The 18,733-nt window shown below is 38.8% G+C and overlaps 1 protein-coding gene across 1 annotated transcript in view; it reads right to left on the bottom strand.

Moving 5' to 3' along the window:
- The window catches only part of SRFBP1 (serum response factor binding protein 1), a 68,959-nt gene extending 54,259 nt beyond the window's left edge, over positions 1-14,700 (bottom strand). The window contains exon 1 of the mRNA XM_030968223.1: positions 14,588-14,700. Within this exon, the coding sequence (XP_030824083.1) occupies positions 14,588-14,617 (30 nt within the window). The 5' untranslated portion in view covers positions 14,618-14,700. The remainder of the gene's footprint in view (positions 1-14,587) is intronic.
- Positions 14,701-18,733: the final 4,033 nt, after the last annotated feature.

The following is an 18,733-nucleotide window of genomic DNA, read 5'->3' on the forward strand; positions in this document are numbered from 1 at the left end:
AAAGGTTTTGAAAAGCAATTCCAAGCATCTAAGACAGTTGGGAAGGAGTAAGGCTAGCCTAGAATTACTTGATTGTTGCCAAAGACCAAAATTTTAAGGATTTACTGTTTCAAAGTCAGTGTCTCACTGGATGGAGTCAGACTCCATGCTGTACTTCAGAAAGCATTCAAGTCCAAACCAGTATCATGAGATGGCTAGACACATTTCTAAACCCTAAATACACATCGGTAGTTGTAAATGTCCAGATAAGAAATAACTGTTATAAACTAGCCTCAAAATGCTATATTAGATATATCATTTCATCCACATGGAAACAGAAACTGTACATGCTTTCTAAAACAGAGGACTACCTGAAGGTAATTTCTAATGGTACTTAATTGATCAGCAAGTTTGAAAACCCCCAGCTACCACCCTGCTAAAAATATTTCTGTGGAATCTTGAAGGAGGATGTGATCAAGGCATTCAACACAGATAAGCTCACCTCAATGGACTTTGATGTCTAGGACTTCTTAATCAGACCAGAGCTCTAGCTAGAACTCACATGTGAATGTCATGCCTCCTTAAGCTTTGACTTTACAGAAAGACAGTAACAGCAGAACCTGCAGTAGTGACATAAGAATTACAAGGGTGAACATGTATGAATAAATAGTAAGAGTGCTGAGGGCTTCTACCCCTCTTCAAATGCTGAACCTTTTAAAAGCAGCTGGAAAAGAGCGCTGATCACAAGGCAACATTATGAATGTTTACATTACTTGCGTAATATGAAGCATGACACCACAGCTTGACTATGGTGACTCACAAACAACCCATGTAATTTTTTTACATTAATTATATTGGTCACAAAGATGATCCACACCTGTAGAGCTGAACTGCCATGACGAAAAGAAAATTGCATCAAAATTGGTTAAGAACCCTTCCCCCTAATAAATACAAAATTCAATCACAGTGATTCCAGTATTAATTTGGAGGTATGTTTGGCGATGTTACCACTTTGGCTTGGGATTAAGAGATGCTAGTATAAATGGTGGTACGGCCTCCTAAGTCTCCACAAAGAAACTTCAAGTCTTGAGCACTAATATGCTGCAACTTTCCTCAGCTATTCTGAAAGAGCAGAATATAAAAACTGTGTATTCTGGAATTATATTTGTTAGCCTGGTTTCTGAGAAAATTAGATTTGTCAGCACACACTGCTTGTCTGTCAGTATCCATCTCTGGTAACTTTTGGGTCTATTAAACTGAGATCAAGGTTGACCAATCATCACAGCTCCCACATGTTTTGCAAAAACTGATAGCCATGTAGGAGTTGTGAACTAACATCAGCATGGCAGAACACAGAATTCAAGTCTTTTGCATTTTGGCTGAGAATAGTACATGCATACTCATTCACCAGCACATGTGGCTCTGAACCAACCACAGAACACCCTCTCCTGACTGTCTAAACAGGTAGGAAACATGGGCCATAACTACAGTTACTGAGAACACTCCAAAAACACAACAAACAACAAAACCCAAGGATAACACAATGAAAACTAAAAAGAGACAGAGGAATAACTCATGATCTATACTGCATATACTATATGAAGTTTTATGGAATACTGGACTGAAAGCTGTAACGTGCCAGGCCATCACTGGTTCTCAACTTACACACACAACACATTTTATTTTTATCACATTGTTTGTACTGATGATTTAATCTTGTGATTGAAACTTCAAGGGAAGTCAGAACACAGATGACTTGCTGAATGGGATGGAAGAAGGAGAGCTTCTATGCAAGACAGTTCATGAAATATACTTTTATAGTTACTTCAACTGCCCTCAGCTTGCACTAGTCACACACCAAGAGGCCAGGAAAAGAATGGGAATCCTGTACAATGTTACAGCATCACAATATTTGACAAATATTTGTATCTTAATATTACCAGGAAAATGCATTATTATCATCTGTCATTCAACACCAACACTCATTTTGTAGTAAGACCCATTAATTTCAAAATTTTTATTACAATGTCACTATATAGTTGTTGTTGTTATTATGCAAGCATAAAGGAATAATTAAGGAAAAATGGTTTCAAGTTCATTAAATGAAACATTTAAAAAACATCATCAGGAGAGGAATGATGAAGTTGGAGAAATACCTACTAAATCATGTTCCATTTCTCCCTAAATCTGAATGATAAAAAAACTAGCTAAATACCACAATTTTTAGATTGACCATAAATATACATTTAGCCTGCATTATGAAATCTTACTATGATAAGAAAAATTATATTTGCTTTAAAATTTAAATTAATTTTTCTTCAAACTTCTCCTCTGTAAAGTTTGTCCTCTGTCAACACAAGTATGAAGAGGCCTAAGTATTAGAAAAGGGCTGGAAGGCTATTTAGGTATGTGAAAATTCCCATAAAAAAGGGGAATGATCAATTGTCAACAAAAGGAACAGTGATCAACTTCTGCTGCTCATGCAGAAGTCCCTCTTCTGGATAGAAGCAAACCACGCCTCAAGTTACATCTTGTAACAGTTACAGCTAATTTTCACCACCATATTGATACATTTTGGAGGGATAAGCAGCTCTCTCTATTATACTCTCCTGACAGCCCTAAGAAATTTCAGTCCTGAAAGTATATTTTAAAATAACAATAGAAGTTTCTCCTCTCTAAGTGTAACTTTTAAGGCTGTGCTTCTTTTTCGGATGTTTTGATATGACATGTATAACACTTAGAAAGACAAAGAAGTCATCTATAAAAGTAGCATCACAAGACCATAACAAAGAACTTCACACAGGAAGTCAGTAGAGTGGTATGTCATGGAATGACACAGCATGATAAGAAAAGCATAGGATGATGTTAAATCTAAAACACTGATTACATAAAAATGAGTGAGTTGAGTTCCAGGAGGAAAAAAAAAATTAAAAATAATAGTAACAAAAAAAATCATAACCACTTTCTTCTTATGCCTGGTAAAAAGTTATTGAGAAACAAGTAAGAAGGATTTAGTAACCACATTTTTAATGGAAAAAATCCTTTGTTAAAAAAAAAAGAAAAGAGAACAAGAAAATAGGGAAATCAGAAAAGATGTGTTTGTAGTTTATGACTTTCAAAGTATTTGGTACTTTTGCCTTCTTAAAAAAAAGTAAGTATCAAAATGCATCCAGTGAGTGCAAGTAAGTACAATCAACTCCTGTTCAGACCTAGAGAATGCCAATGACTAGCAAGAGCCATGGCCTCAGTAAACACACTCTGATAAAAACCTCATATAAGGGAAATCCAAATTTGCATCACAGATCTTTTTGATTTACACTTCCAAACAGGATGAATATTCAACCAAAGACTATGAACATCACCAGAACATGAGGTAAACTTCCACTGGCTTCAAACATGCTGCAGTACGATTGGCCTGACAAATTCTGAAATACTATCCTACTTCTCACAGAAAAACTGCTCATCCCTTATGGCACTTTCTACTATTATGTCTCTATGACTTATATTTTTTGTGGGGACTTTTTCTCAGTATTTATAGATTTATGCAAAAAATTTTTAAAAAATTAAGTAGCACTACCATATAAGCTACTCTTCTGTCTTTTTGGAAGGATGGTAAGAATTCTTGCTAGTGGGAATGGAGAAATACCTTGTTACACCAGTTAGTGTTCCATATTCCCTCAAATCAGTTTAAAAAACAAGACAATTTCATGATGAAAATTCTTCATAAACACAAACACATGGGAAAGGCAGTGTTTAAAAAAACCCCCAAAAATCTAATAATCTGCATTCTTCCTAGAAGTTTCTTCATGACATCAAGAGAAACTGGGGAAAAGGACAAGTATGAAAAGTAGAAGAAATAAAGTGCTCAAAATATCCCTGCCAGATGTCTGACATCTATTCATTAATTTAAATACCTTTCCACAAGTTGTTCTCCATCAGTTGCCAAGATGCCAAATGTACAACAGATTTGTACACAACTATCCCAGTACTACTTACTAACAATTTGGAGCAATGCTTAAAGGTTCTTGCAAAACCTTCTCTGCTGTGACAGAACAAGTACTCTCACCTGTCTGGCCAATAGTGCGTTCATTGTCCAGCCATTGACAACTTTTCTTCCACACCAAGTGCTGGTTCTGTTGGGAGATTTCCTTCTTCTGAAGCTTGCTACCTTCTTCCATCTTTAGGTGCTTCTTACCAAACTGATTTCCCCTTCCCCTTTCCTGTCCTTATAAGCTCTCCTCATTCATCAACCTATTCTTCTTGTTCAACACATCCCATCACCTACCCGTCTTTTTCGTCTGTGCCAATAACTTTCAAGTCCCTTCCTTCCTTCGAGCAAGCAATCACCTTAACTGCCCTTTTGTTTTATACTGTTTGGAATTCCTATCTTATCCATGTAAGGTATGCTCTCCTGTGCTATTCACAACCTCTGCAGCATTTCCTCAGTGACACCTGCCTCTGGATGAAATCCACCATTCATTCCTTTGAACCAGGTGCCTTCAGAACAGCTCTTACCAGCCTCTCATGCAAACACCTTTTATATGCTCATGTCTTGCTATATTAATGTACCTGTACATGACCTTATGTTTTCTCATATGTGTCCTCATTAAACAGCAAAGAGGATTCACAGAATCATTTACATTGAAAAACACCTTTAAGACAATAAAGCCTAACCATAAACCAAATACTGCCAAGCCAACCACTGAACCATGTCCCTAAGTGCCACATCTACACACCTTTAAATACTTCCAGGAATGATGACTCAGCCATTACCCTGAGCATCCTGTTGTAGTGTTTGACAACCCTTTAGGTGAAAAAATCTTCCCTAACAGCCAATCTGGCACAACTTGATGCCATTTCCTCTTGTCCTGTTACTTGGGAAAAGAGACCAATCTCCAATCTCCACCTCACTACAACCTCCTTTTAGGTAGTTGTAGAGAGCTGCCCACCTCAGCTTCTTTTTCTATGCAGTTTCATTTGGTATTAAATGCCATATGAATAGAGAGGTATCACTGTGACCCCTCTTTGCAAAGGAAATAACATAATGGTATTTTTTTCAGACAAAATCAGTACAAGACTTTTAAATCCCTTTAGTTTACATGACTTGAAACACATTCAAAAGAGTCACTGAATTTAGTAGTTGGCCACTTTACTTCTCCATTAATTGCTCTTTACTACTGCAGCACAAGACAAACTGAAAAGAATTTTATCATAGCATACCAATGAGGAATTGCAATGAATTCACAACTGGCTACTATTCTCTTATTGGAACATCTCCTCCCCCAAGCCCCCAAATCTGAAAGCCTATTATGAAAAAGTCTAACACCACACCTTCCCTTCTACACCTATTTCAGCCTTGCTCCCTTCTGCATTTAGCACAAAGTTCCAGATCCAGCAATGTAAAGGCTACCGAAAGACCTCTGCAAGGACAGCAGTAAGCAATTTTGCCCATTTACTGTAAAAGAACTATTTTTAAATTGTGTTTTACTCAGGCATATATAGCCATAAATTACATTTAATAAAAAAAACTACACTGTGTACTGCAAGTACCTCACAGTTCCCTTAAAGTAAAAGTTACTAAGTTTCCCATGACCGTTTGCATGTTTTTTTCATTATTGTACACTACCACACCAAGGAACCACAGATGTTTTTGTTTTATGAGAGCATCTTACTAGCCTACGTGGCCTACCACACACACTTTACATAAACCACTCGAGCTAAGAAAAAGTTTTCATTCCTGTCCTCAAGTACAGTAGTCCAATAATGGCTGTATACAACACTGTCAGAAGTAAAAAACTGCCTTGTTAGCCATGGTTAATTGCTTCAGTAATCTGCTGAAAAAAAACTGTGCGAAGAGCAAACAGATCAGAATTTGCTGCTAATGTTAGTAAAATTGATGATGTGGCAACTCTAGAAACTTTAGAAACAGCTGCTGGAACAGTTCCTAGGGGGAAAAAAAAGCCACAATTCCTCAGAATTTTATCTCACAGAGTATAAGTTCGGAAATTTCATAAGCTTTCAAAAGACTTTTTCCTTAGGACATTTACATGGTCTGTAAAAGAATGTCAGCAATTTAACACTTCAACTGTTTTAAGCAGAAATCAAGCTCTATGTAGCACAACTTTCTTTTCCTTCTTCAAGAAACTGTTGTGCCTACAATTATTTATTAGTAACAAAACTAATGCAAGAATTTTTACATGCATTTCCACAGAGCTAAAATGACTCCTGCCAAGTATTCTAGAGTTTAAAAAGAAAGCCGTGTTTGCTTTCCAACTTTGCATAGACTTGTAATATACAGAAAAAACAGTGATTTGCCAGTGTACTAAGAAATGAACTGATGGAAAAGATTAGCTATTTAGTTTTGAATCGTGCAGAAATTTATCTTTTCTCAGTTCTCATAACTTGTTTATATGCCTTTCCAAGACTGTAGACTGACTTTAGTGACATTTAAGAGAATGCAGAACAAGCTTCAAGGAAGTATTTAAGACCATGTGTGAGCAAGGGATACACAGATTTTGGCAGTGCCAGTAGTCAGCCACAGCTTCAATTTGACCACAAAGCATCCTAGGCACCCATACTTTTTCAAAAGCATCCAAGTGCTAGCCATTCTACCTTAAGAATAATTTTGAAGTGTTCATATATGAACTTCAAGCCAGCTTAAGCTGACCAAGAGGCAGAGATGCTGTGATACATGTGTGAACCATACTGGCAGATAGCTCAGGAGAGAACAAGAACTGGTGTCCACCATCTGAGGAACAGCTTAGATGCTGGGGCACTTAACAGAATAGAAAAAACCTGGTATAGAAGTCTAGGGTAAATGTTTCTACTTCAAGAAAATGGCTTGGCCAGCACACTGTATAGGTGCTGGACGAAATACAGCTCATAAACCACAGAGAAAATAGCAAGGGAACTTGTCTATAGACCAGCAAGAAGAATTTTTCTCAGGAGTAAAGAGTTCCGAGTTCCAGTTTCTCCTTTCAGGGAGCTCATCTATTTTGTGCTAATTGTTGGATAAGCAGCCCTTGGAGCACAGTCAAGGACTTTTCCTACGGAAATGCTCCCACTGGTGAAACACATGACCAGGCTCCCCTCACTCCATAAAATCACCCTTTGCCAGACAGTAGCCCAGCAACAGTATTTGTTAATATTTGTGATTAGTGCACTCTGCTGGTCATTGAGATTCACAGGAATCAACTCACCTCAGACTGAGGGAACTTACCCATCAACTTTCTCAATTACTGGAAAGTTTTATAATTACAAAGCCATTAAATTAAAATTTTTCCCCCTCAGACAGCTTCATGCCTTAAAGAGAAAGACTGTATCTTGAATTATGAGCAGTTAAGATATCTCACAGCTCAGTCGAATACCAGGTAACTGGTCAGATGCCTCACCTCAAGTCTCACTTCTCCTTTATATGAGGAGACCAGACACAAATATGAAATTGCCGTAAAGGATTCCTCAATTACCTCATAGCCCAGGGGATAGCATAAAAATAGATCTTTGGGGGTAGCTACTTTATTTCAGTGAGATGCTGGATCACTGCACTGAACTGACTGCCCAGTATTCTAAACTGCCTTAAACACGGTAGTGTCTACAGCACTCTGTCAGTGTTATTTTGAAAGTTTCCATCTAGAATTCTTTTTCATCACAGTAAGGAAGGCTTAGGAATATACTTTAAAATATCAAAACATACCTTAGGTAACAGGAGACATTTGGATCCTTGGATCTAATACAGTAAAAATCTGAATGCTCATATCAATTTGCCCACAATAGTAAAGAGCATTTTAAAAGAAAGCCCATTGAAGCATCATGCTTCAACAAGTCCCTGAGAGCAACAGGAGTTAATTTCTTAATTACTATTGGAAATACAACTCAAATACTACACTTTCCTCTACTAATTACCAGACTGTGACTTGTTCTTTTGCAATAGATGAGAGACTGTTTTTTCCCTCCTTAGTCACATTTCCCATAAAATAAACTTAGTGACATACAAGAGATTGTATGACCAGGTTCAAGGAAGTATTTAAGAACACAAATTGTCAGGGATAAACAGATCTTGGTAGTGCCAGTATGCAGCCACAGCTTCAATTCTGACCACAGAGCATCCTAGGCACCTGTATACCCTGACACCACTGAAATTTTAAGATTCTTCTTTAAAGCCGATTTTTAACTAGTGTCCTAGGAACTCATTATGTAAAGCTATCAATATTAGACAAATATAAGGGCTCATTTGGCTTCCCCTTCGAAATCTGTAATTCTCCTGCCTTCACAGCCTTGACCACTATTTCTGTAACAAAACACCTGCCAGACAACATAACTGTACATTATGCATCACTCTAGTGTAGAGTTTTATGGTTCAATACCCTCCTTAAATTCTGTGTTTATTTCACACAAAGCCACTGCTTACAGAGAAACACAAAAGTGAGATGAAATACAGCACAGCTCTATCAGCCAATCAAACAGCTCACTCGCTGCGGCAGGATAGTCCACCTCCCTACCTCTGCGCCCATCCCACTCACGTCAAGTCCCACATCGCTGCTGCTCCCACCGGCTTGTAAGAACCTGGTAAGATTGTTACTATCACTCTGTAGCAGAAAACTCCTCCAGCAACAAACTTCCTATGAGCAGAGAAGTGGGAGGCAAGACCACGTGGCTGGAAGGGGTGAGTGAGAAGCCCCAGATTCAGAAGCAGCAAGTCCAGACATTTGTGAAACCACAGTTAAGAGAATCACACTCCATCAGGGGCATGTCTCATCTGTCTGAGCTGCAAAGCAATTCTCCACAAAAAGCCTTATATTTAATATTGAAGGTGCTTCAACTCTCCCGGTTTCTATAGAATAAAATGTGAGTAAAAAAACAGACCTTGAATAAACAAAATTTTAAATTATATGTCTAATGTATCACCCTAAATCAATAAAAACACAGAGAGATATATCACATCTGAGTGACAAGACAGTCATACATAATGCTGAAGAGGGCTGAAAATATGGAAGATTTTAAGTAACTACAAATAAATACTCACTTTACAGAATGCTTCTTGCAAAAATGGCGACCATTCAAAGACTAAAGAACTTTAGGTTAATTTTATTATCAATTCAAAAATATTTAAGCATGCTAGATGTACTGTATAAAAACTAGAAATATATAATACACGAAGGACTAGCATGGGTAAATCACATCATTCACATTTAGTGCACCTTACAAAAAACATGACGCAGTTCCTGGTTATAGAAATCAATTCAGCTTCAGGAAGAATTAATGACTTGCTCAATTTCCCCCTCCCTAATCTTTCCTGATATTCTGTTCAGACCACATTCTCTTTACTGCTATACAGAAACTTTGGTGACCAAAAGGTATTTACTTGTAAAAGGATGTACTTGAACTTTCTTCAACTCGTGAATGAAGACATGTATAAATGCAATTTCAATAGCTCTTTCCTTTTTGTTTTCGGTCTTAGCTGCATCTGAACACCTAAGGACAAACACAATACCTACCCACACTACACCAAGACAACTCAGTCTTTATATATAAGCATCTACAAATATACATTTACTTCCGTTTGCACTGTGATAAAAGACTAAATAACTACAGATATAGTTTTGTACAATTATTAAACTACAGCTAAAACTCAAGACTGCAGTTTCAGACTTCCAGAGACTGTATGTCAGTCTTTCTCCCTAAGTTAAGGTTATGCTCCGTGGCTTTTTGTCTGATTTTTTTCATTACCAGCTATGCTACTCATACCTGACTTTGCAATACACCAATTTAAATTTTTAATTCATATGTCCAGACTACCTTCTAAACATGCCATGACCCAAACTGCTGCCCAGGTAAATCTGAGGCCAGGATGTCTGCCCTAAATCTAAAGAGTAGAAGAGCTTGAGTGTTGCCATGTAGAGCATCACAACACAAAGTGCTGGGACCCAAAACAATATAAATGGAATTTATCACCTCGAGCTTTATTACTAAGCCTCCTACATAACAATTTTAATTCTGGACTTTGCTTGGCAGGCTGAAAAATATGTGTGTACACACATCATTCTCAAGGTATGGTTTTATCTTGATCCTACCTTTTAGGAAAGAAAAAGAACAATTCCATTGTAGATGACAAGCATTATGCAGACATTCGCTTTTATTATCTAAAACCTGTAGTTTTGTAAATACAATAAAAAACTATTTTGTCTGCATAAGATTAATTACCACAAATTTAAGAGAAAAATTCACCTGATAGCAAAGTTTTGATAACCAATCAAGTTTGGAAAATTTGATTCATGTGTCCCTCAGAAACAACTTTCAACTCTTAAGAATTTGCTTTTTATAATATGATGCCTTACTAATACTCAACTTTAGCCATTACAGAGCTCATGGAGGTACATATAAGAACACTTATTTTTAAAACACTGTATACAGACTTCATTTGCATTAGCTTCAAGAGCTTTCTACAGCACAGCTCCTTGAGGTAGCTGCAAACAGAATACAAAAAAAAAAAAAAAAAGAGGGTAGAAAGAGAACTGAATTTGTAGCATTAATTCAATGCCGTTAGCAGATTTGGATGGTAAAAGCATAACAACATAATTTAAGAAACAGTGGTACTGAAAAAAACCCTAGAAATCTGTAGGGCTCCCATTCAACAGCTTCTGTTTCATACTATTGTGTACTGTTGATCAACAAGGATAATTTTTTCACATTAAACATGAGCTATCTCCCTTTAAACTTGCCCTTATCCATGGTAGTTGATGATTATGTGCTGCCATCTAGCAAATGTTTCCAGAAAAGTTTAACTTTGGAAGCTATTCTGTGGCAAGACACCTGAAATTTCTTAGAAAGCTTTTTAACACGGGAAACATATTCAAGACAGCAATGGGTTTTAAAAATTATTCCTTCAGCATGCATGCTTGTAAGAGTAACCACAATTGGAAAATACCATTAGGCTTAATACAGACAAACCCTTCAAAAGTAAGACCATATCCAATGAATATGGAATAGCAAAACTGAAATTTTCATTCTATGACTTAAGCTTTCCTTTGTTTCAGTGAACGCAATGAGTAGAAAATGGTAAGAAATACTGCATTTTCTTCTTTCCCAAAAACTAGTCTTCACTGTTTCAGTTTGTTCCAATTTTGTGGTTTTTATTTCCTTTGCACCCACCCTCCCTCCTTCCCTTTTATTTTGCACCCACCCAATTCACCCAGTAATCAAAAAGCAGCAATCCCACACAGTAATACAAGGCCTGCATTACAAAAAAATTGTGTTTCTTAACCCTTTTCAATCTTAATTTTTCAGTCATGCAGTCACACTGAAACTCTACCATGCTATTTACCAGCAGCAAGATAGCTTCCTAAAATTACTGGACCTTGCTGACTGTGAGCTCTGCCAAGACCTTACTTTTTTTGTTATTATCTAGGTATATACTCAATTAGAGTAAACAAAAGAAATAATTTATGCACTTTTGGCACAAGTCCTGCTTGTTAACATGGAAATAGTGTGATATTTTGAAGTACTTACACTGCTATAAACAACTTTTCATGAAAAGAAACATTAATGAAATGTCTAAAATAATTATTTGTGAATATGATTGGTTTCTTATTATTTTCTGTCTTATTTCACCTCATCACAATAATTGCAATTTCTTCTTTGCGCCCTGGGTCGTTAACATTGTACAGGTACCTCATTCACCCAGTCACCTAAACAGTACAACATTCTCATTCTTTGCTCCCCATAGATCAGAACAGTTGGGAGACTATTGGTCCATGGAGGTATTATTCTTTAAGCAAATTCTAATTAAAAAAAAAAAACTGAAGCCAAACAACTTTTAAGGTCTCCATTCCTTTCCAATTTCTCTGAAATTAGCCAATGAGTTCAAAAGCTCTCAGAAAGGACAAAGGCATCACAGTCCACTACTTGTCTAATTTCCCCAGAGCATTTTCTAAATCATCACCATTAAATTATCATGCAATTAAATGTCCTCTAGTTTCAAAGCACACATACATCTCATGTAGAAGACACTGCAGAACAAGTAAGCTTTCTGGCACTTATAACTATTTCTTAGCAACTAATATCAAACAGAAAACAGTAAGTTATTAAAATAAAGGTCAATTAACATTAAGATAAGTGCCAGTTTATTTCACTGGGAAACACTGGTCTTAAGAATATCTGTTCTTCCTGTAAACAAAAGGTGAATTGGTAAAAAAAGTTTTGAAATCTGTCATCCTAGAATTCCTTAAGATTCCACCATTTAGCAGGACATGGTGTTTTTGGTTAATTAAAAGCAGAAGTCTTCCTTTGCTAGAATTAAAGCCTGAAATATATAATATCACAGAATTTCATAGAATGGTTTGGGTTAAAAAAGAGGCCACCTGGTTAAAGGCCACCTGGTTCTGACCTTGCTGCAATGGGAAGAGTCATCTCCCACTGGACCAGGTTGCTTGGAGTGCATCCAATCTGGCCTTAAACACCTCCAGAGACAGAGCATCCACATATGCACAGCCCAACAAACACTACTGCCTCACCACCCTCACAGCATAGAATTCCTTCCTAATATCCAATCTAAATCTACTCTCTTTCAATTTAAAGCGATTCCCTCTTATACTATCTCTACGTGCCTTTGAGAAAAGTCTCTCTCCAGCTTTCTTGTAGACTCCCTTCAGACGGTGGATTCCTGTAAATCCAGCAAAGACAAACAAGTTATCAGCTATATAAGGGTGACAAGGTCGTCTCTGCAACAAATACCATCATACCTACTGTATATGGCCCAATGGGAAAAAACCCATATGATCCCCACAGTACTGTCTGACTGTGGAAAGCTGAAGGTGCACAGAATAGAGCTGCTCCATAATTTGCTTTCCCTTAACAAATTGGAAGAATAGACAAGAAATATTATTTAATAGACTAGATTTTGAAAAGTTATTAATTTAAACATGGTCCTAATAAAATTCCTCCATTTCATCTTTATCAGAGGAAGATAGGATTTTTACTCTTAAAATGTATTCTTACAAGGGCATCTCTGTAACAAATACACAGAGGGTATCTATTATAGAGATAGGAAATACCCAGGTATTGGTAAATAATTTTATTTATTTTACATTTTATAACTAAACACCATAGTCATTAACACAGCTCTGACACTTACAAAAAGACATATGCATAGAAATGGAAAACACCTTTTATTCTACTCACGCTAGGTCTCATCCTACTCTAAGCCAGATTGATCTTCTGTCCCTCTAGAAGAGATGGCATCCAAGATTTCAGTCTTTTCCTACCTTATATCCCAGATAAAGCTATTATTACAGAGTGTCTGCTTTTTGTAGAAACTAGTAAAAGCTACTTTCTCCAGAACTTTTAGTTTCCTCTCAGGACAAAGTTATGTTTGAAGTATTAGTTGAAATGACATTCCTGAAATCTTCCAATGTTTTGTGCAGAAACTTACTGTACTCTTTTTCTGAAGAGGTCCTCAAGTCAAAGAACGCTCCTGTTTTCAGCCCTTGTTTTATTAACATTTTTGCAGTGAAAGACTATGAAGCATCACTCAAACATGAATCAACCACAAGAAGTCCACACTACCACAATCAATGAAATACCCTCATCTCTCCTTGGTGATTTACAGGTATGTTTCAATGTCAAATCACTCATTTCTGACCTTACACTTGTTAACAGCATGAACCAAAAACTACTGAGTAAATATCTTGATTTTATGCACTATCAAACACTTTTCCTGATGAAGAGGTTACACTTTGCTAAATTCTTGAAATCAACTTGCAAATTAACCCGTCTCCAAGCTATCATATGCCTAAAAAAAGTAATTTTTGTTCTGCTGATGGCATCAAGCTGTTAGTTATGTAGGAATTCTGGACGTGCACAGTGCTAAGTACAGGTGCTCATATCACACACGCTCAGCAGAACTGCCAGCTATTCTAAACTGTTGCTGCAACACCTAAAATGAGGTTACTTTAGTTGTGTCAGACTTACTGTGCACAATGATTTGCAAATATGTAACCAAAATCCGTCACAAGTGAAACACACATAACCGAATTCACACTATAGTGAAGAAGAAAAAAATATACTGAAATAAACATGAAATACCGAACTTCTTACAGAACAAGAAGAAATTAGCTGTAACCTATTCATTTTTCATTTTCAATCTCTCCACGTCCAAGAAAATAAGGCAATATCTTTGCCATCCAGGAGGCAGGCAGCTGGGGCTTTGGCGGGTCCGCTAGATCACCTGCAAAACTTCAGTGTGAACACAAACACAGCAAGGCAGGCGTGATGGAACGACGCTCGGGGTCAGGACGCCGCACCGAGGCACACGTGTCGGGATCGCGTGCCACCCCCCGCAAGTAGCTTAACTTCGCGCGACGGACGTTTGTTTCCATCACAGCGGAGCTCCAGCACCTTGGGACGCGTCTTCCCACGCCGAGGGACGGCGCCGGTCACCTGCGGTCTCCCCCACGGCTCCGGGCCGCCACACCGGCTGCGGGAAGCTCGGCCCCGAGCCGGCTCGCTCGCAGGGCGATCCGCCGCCGCAGCCCGCCGCCGCAGCCCGCCGCCCCGGCCCTTCCCAGGCCCAAGCCGCCCCGGCACGCTCCCAGCGGCGCCCCGGGTGTCTCACCTCGTTGTTGAGGTTCAGCACAGGAGCCATGGCGCCGCAGAACCGCGCAGGCCGCTCCGAGCCCCTCACGCCGCCGAAAGAAGCGAAACTGCGCGCAGGCGCCCAGGAGCTGCGGCCCCGCCCCGGAGCCCGCCTTCAACGCGGGGTTAAAGAGCTTTGATTGGGGCCGCTCTCCGGGCCTCAGCGGGACGGGCGGCGCGGGCAGGGGGCGGATCTCGAGCCCGGCCGACTCGGGGCGTCTGGGCTGGGCCTAAGGAGGTCGCCTGGCCCTAGGCGGAACCTTACGCTTCACGGCGCGGCGCTGGGCTTGGCATCGCCGGCTGGCCGGGCGGCCGGCTGGTTGGCTGGCTTAATCTGGCCGATGTAGGTTTGTAAGTCCTTAAACTGAAGCCGCCTCTGCCCCCACGAGTTTATAGTAGAAATATTTCTAGTTTATTGTAGAAATATTTTGGAGTGTTTGCTTTTCCCGCCTTGTTGCTGCTGACGGGGAGGCGTTGCAGGAGTAAGCTGTGGCGCTGCCGTATCTCCAGACTTTGCTCCGTGGCCACCATGACAAAACAGCCTCTGTTTTCAAAGTGCCTCACAATTTTCAGATTGAGTCTTCCATTTGCGCAGAAGGAAGATTTAGGGCTGTGTAGAAACTATACGTCCTGAAGCTTTGGTTGTGTGAAATTTTATATACATGATTGATTTTAAATAGCCGTGGTGAAGTGTGGCTGAGCATGTGTTTTGGACTGAGTGATCTCTCGGTCTGAAAATTTTGGCAAAGTTTCATCAGAACTTTCCTCATCATTGCCAGTTTCCTGTGCTAGGAGGATTTGTTGATTTAAATTGCTACAAATATTCTATTGAGACTTTTGCAAAAGCCGTGCTTAAATGTAAGCAAAGCTTAGTATATTTGAGAATGAATAATTTTTTGGGTGTTTTTTTAGTTTTTGTTTCTGCTGGTTTTGTTTTTTTTTATGAAACAAAAACAAAAAAATCAAACAAACAAAAAACAAAAGCAAACAATGCACAACAAATTAAAAAAGCCCAAAAATAGTTTCAGGAAATTTACCAGCAATTAGCTGGCCCCTGGATGGCACTGTTGTGCTTAGAATTCTGCTTTGAAGTCTGAATGTTTCAACAAATACAACTGTTGTCTGCTGTCTCTGTAATACATTTTATCTGCAGGACCTAGCATTTGGATCTTGTTATATTTTAATGTTTGATTTCTAACTGGTGCTTAGGCAGTTCACTCTCCTGTGAGTGAACTGCAACAAAATCCCACTTGACGGCGCTTCTTATCAAGCCTTGCATGCAATTGAGGTTAGCCCAAGTTAGTCCTTTCAAAGTGTTACTTTTGAGTTCTGTTTGGAATGTTTCTGAAGGTGGTGCTGGATGTTCAGTAGCAGTATAGGTGTCATCTGGATCAGTAAAGATCCAACTGAAAATACTTTGAACTCATCCCTTCATCTTATAGTAAAGGAATTTTGTTCCAACAGGAGCTGAATTTAACTTAAAGCGTATGTTTGCTGAGAGTGCTTTGAGTCTCTCTGCAGATGAGGGGTGTTTACCACAGCTGGTGCTTCATAAAAGTTCAGACTTGAACAGTTATATCCAGTTTAGCAAAAGTCAGCCAACCATCAGAGAGTGAACTTTTCTTTGTAGTACCACCAATGTCAGGCAGCTACAGTGACCTGTGCGAGGAGGAGCTGAATTTGACTGTATAGATTAGTACTAGATCTGATACACACCATGCTGTCAATATATGTTTAAGAATTACTAGATATAATCTCTCATCTAGGTTGTTTTTGTTTGCAGTGAGTGTAAAATTGGGTGCAAAAAATCCAGAAGGAAAAATCTTCCAAGGAAAATAAAGATCTCCTTCCTTTTGTCTTGGTATTTCATGCAAAACTAATCCCTACATATGCCAGTCTGAGGTTCCATTGTGCATCTTAGCAAAGAGAAAGACAGAAGCAGAAACAGGGAGCCAGCTGGTTCTGTGAATCCAACCAGTGCCAGCCTGGCCTCACATCAATTAGAGTTGTTCCATCTGTGTAGCCTATTGGGTCATAACTTCAATTTTCCTTTCCTCTGAACACTGAAATAACTTGCTTTGAAAGTTTCTTGTAGGCCCCAATGACACACTTCTGACCTTTCTTCATCCAACAATTTTGTTTTCTTTTCACTTAGTTAGTCATTGCTTAAAATAAGTGCTTTATTTCTTTCTCCCTTTTTAAACATCAGTGGTTGTCCAGAGTTAAGAATCTTTGTGCCTCATAGCTTCCTTGTCAGCCCTTTTGTCATACTATTTTTTGACTTAAATGCATTCTAAGTCAAGATTTTCTTGTCAGCTTGTCACAGTCAGGATGCTTTGAGGCATTGCCCCATATAACACTTTTGTATTTTGATGCTTTGTTCTGACATTTCTTCTATGGTGTCAGTATTTCACTCCAATATTTTGGCACATATTCTCAGTGTTGGAATGCAATTTTCTGAGCTATTTTCTCTCCTTTGTAAACAACTGTCTGTGTTTGCACATTGCAGGGCAACATATATTTATGGGCTACAAAGATGATGAAGGGCCTAGAGGGGGAAGACATATGGGGGGCAGCTGAGGTGACTTGGTCTGTTCAGCCTGGAGAAGGGGAGACCTCACAGCAGGTACAACTTCCTCATGAGGGGAAGAGGAGGGGCAGGCACTGATCTCTTCTCTGTGGTGGCAGTGACAAGACCCGAGGGAATGGCCTGAAGTTGTGTCAGGGGAGGTTTAGGTTGGATATTAGAAAAGGGTTTTTCACCCAGAAGATGGCCGAACAGGCTCCCCAGGAAAGTGGTCACAGCACCAGCCTGACAGAGCTCAAGAAGTGTTTGGACAATGCTCTAAAATATGTGGGGTGATTCTTGGTGTGGCCTGTGCACGGCCAAGAGTTGGACTTCAGTGATCCTGCTGGGTCCCTTCCAACTCAGGGTATTCTACAATTCTGTGTTTCTATTTATAGGACATAAGATGTTGCAGAACAATACAGGGGAGATGAAATGGAAAACTATTTAAAGAAAGAGGGGGTTATAGCTATTTCTCCTATTTCTCCCTTTATCTTGGCACTCTCCAGGTTCATGTGATGTGGTAGCAGCTGTGTAGACCATCTTGTAGCTACAACTGGCCTTGATCCCAGAAGCCATGCATAAAAGTTATATTTTTGGAACACTTACTGAAATACGTGATTATTGCAGACACTTGCATTTGTATGCTCAGTATGGATGTAATGAAATATATATGAAGTTTGTTTTGTGTGGTGACAATAAGTAAATTCTAGAAATTTCAATTAATCTTTTATGTTTTGTGAATTGAACTTAAACTTCAAGAAGTTTCATAGAAAGAAGAGCCAGTAATGTTGACTAGGCACTGAGGACAACAAAAACAGAAGGTTTTCTGCAACTTGGTGTTTCCTATAGCTTGTGCTTTGACTTTTGCCAGAGGAGTTTATTTTTACTGATACTAAGGCATGTGTTCTGGGCTTGCTCCCTTTCTTTTCGTCATGACAATTTAAAGATGTAGACACTCATTAAAATGAGTTGCCTCTCCCTAATTTCAACCAATCCCTTTCCACCAATAAGGAACAAATATTAGTAGATATAAGTTAAAAAATATCGGTTACTAACAGGCAAAACATCAACAGCAAAAAAAATGCAAACCAGCTAGTAAATAATCACTTAACACAAAATTGCTAAATCTCAGGAGCCCCATGGGAACAAGGAGAATCCCAGAATGTTGGGGTACTGCCCCCACCCAAGATGGCAGCCCTTACTGCTGACTGCATGTAGGGGAAATGATGGGAAAATGATGCCAGCCTCTTCCCCAGGAGAGGCATTCTTATTTACATAGGAAAATTATTGAAAAAATATACAGTAAAAAATACCTTCGTCCTCTATAAACAAGTTCTATGAAATTAGTTGTTTTGACTTCTAAGATAGAATAGAAAAATTTGTTCTTAATATTGCAGAGATGTTTTCCATATTACTTGCTTCACTTTTGAGTCTTCATACACACAGAAGAAGTGAGTCTTCATGTGCTGCTGTCCTTATGTACACATTAGAACTCACACTTTGGTGAAACTCACTATATTCATATACCTCTGTTACTAAGAAAGCTGAATTAACATT

This window comes from Camarhynchus parvulus, chromosome Z, assembly GCF_901933205.1.
Source record: "Camarhynchus parvulus chromosome Z, STF_HiC, whole genome shotgun sequence".
Taxonomy (NCBI): domain Eukaryota; kingdom Metazoa; phylum Chordata; class Aves; order Passeriformes; family Thraupidae; genus Camarhynchus; species Camarhynchus parvulus.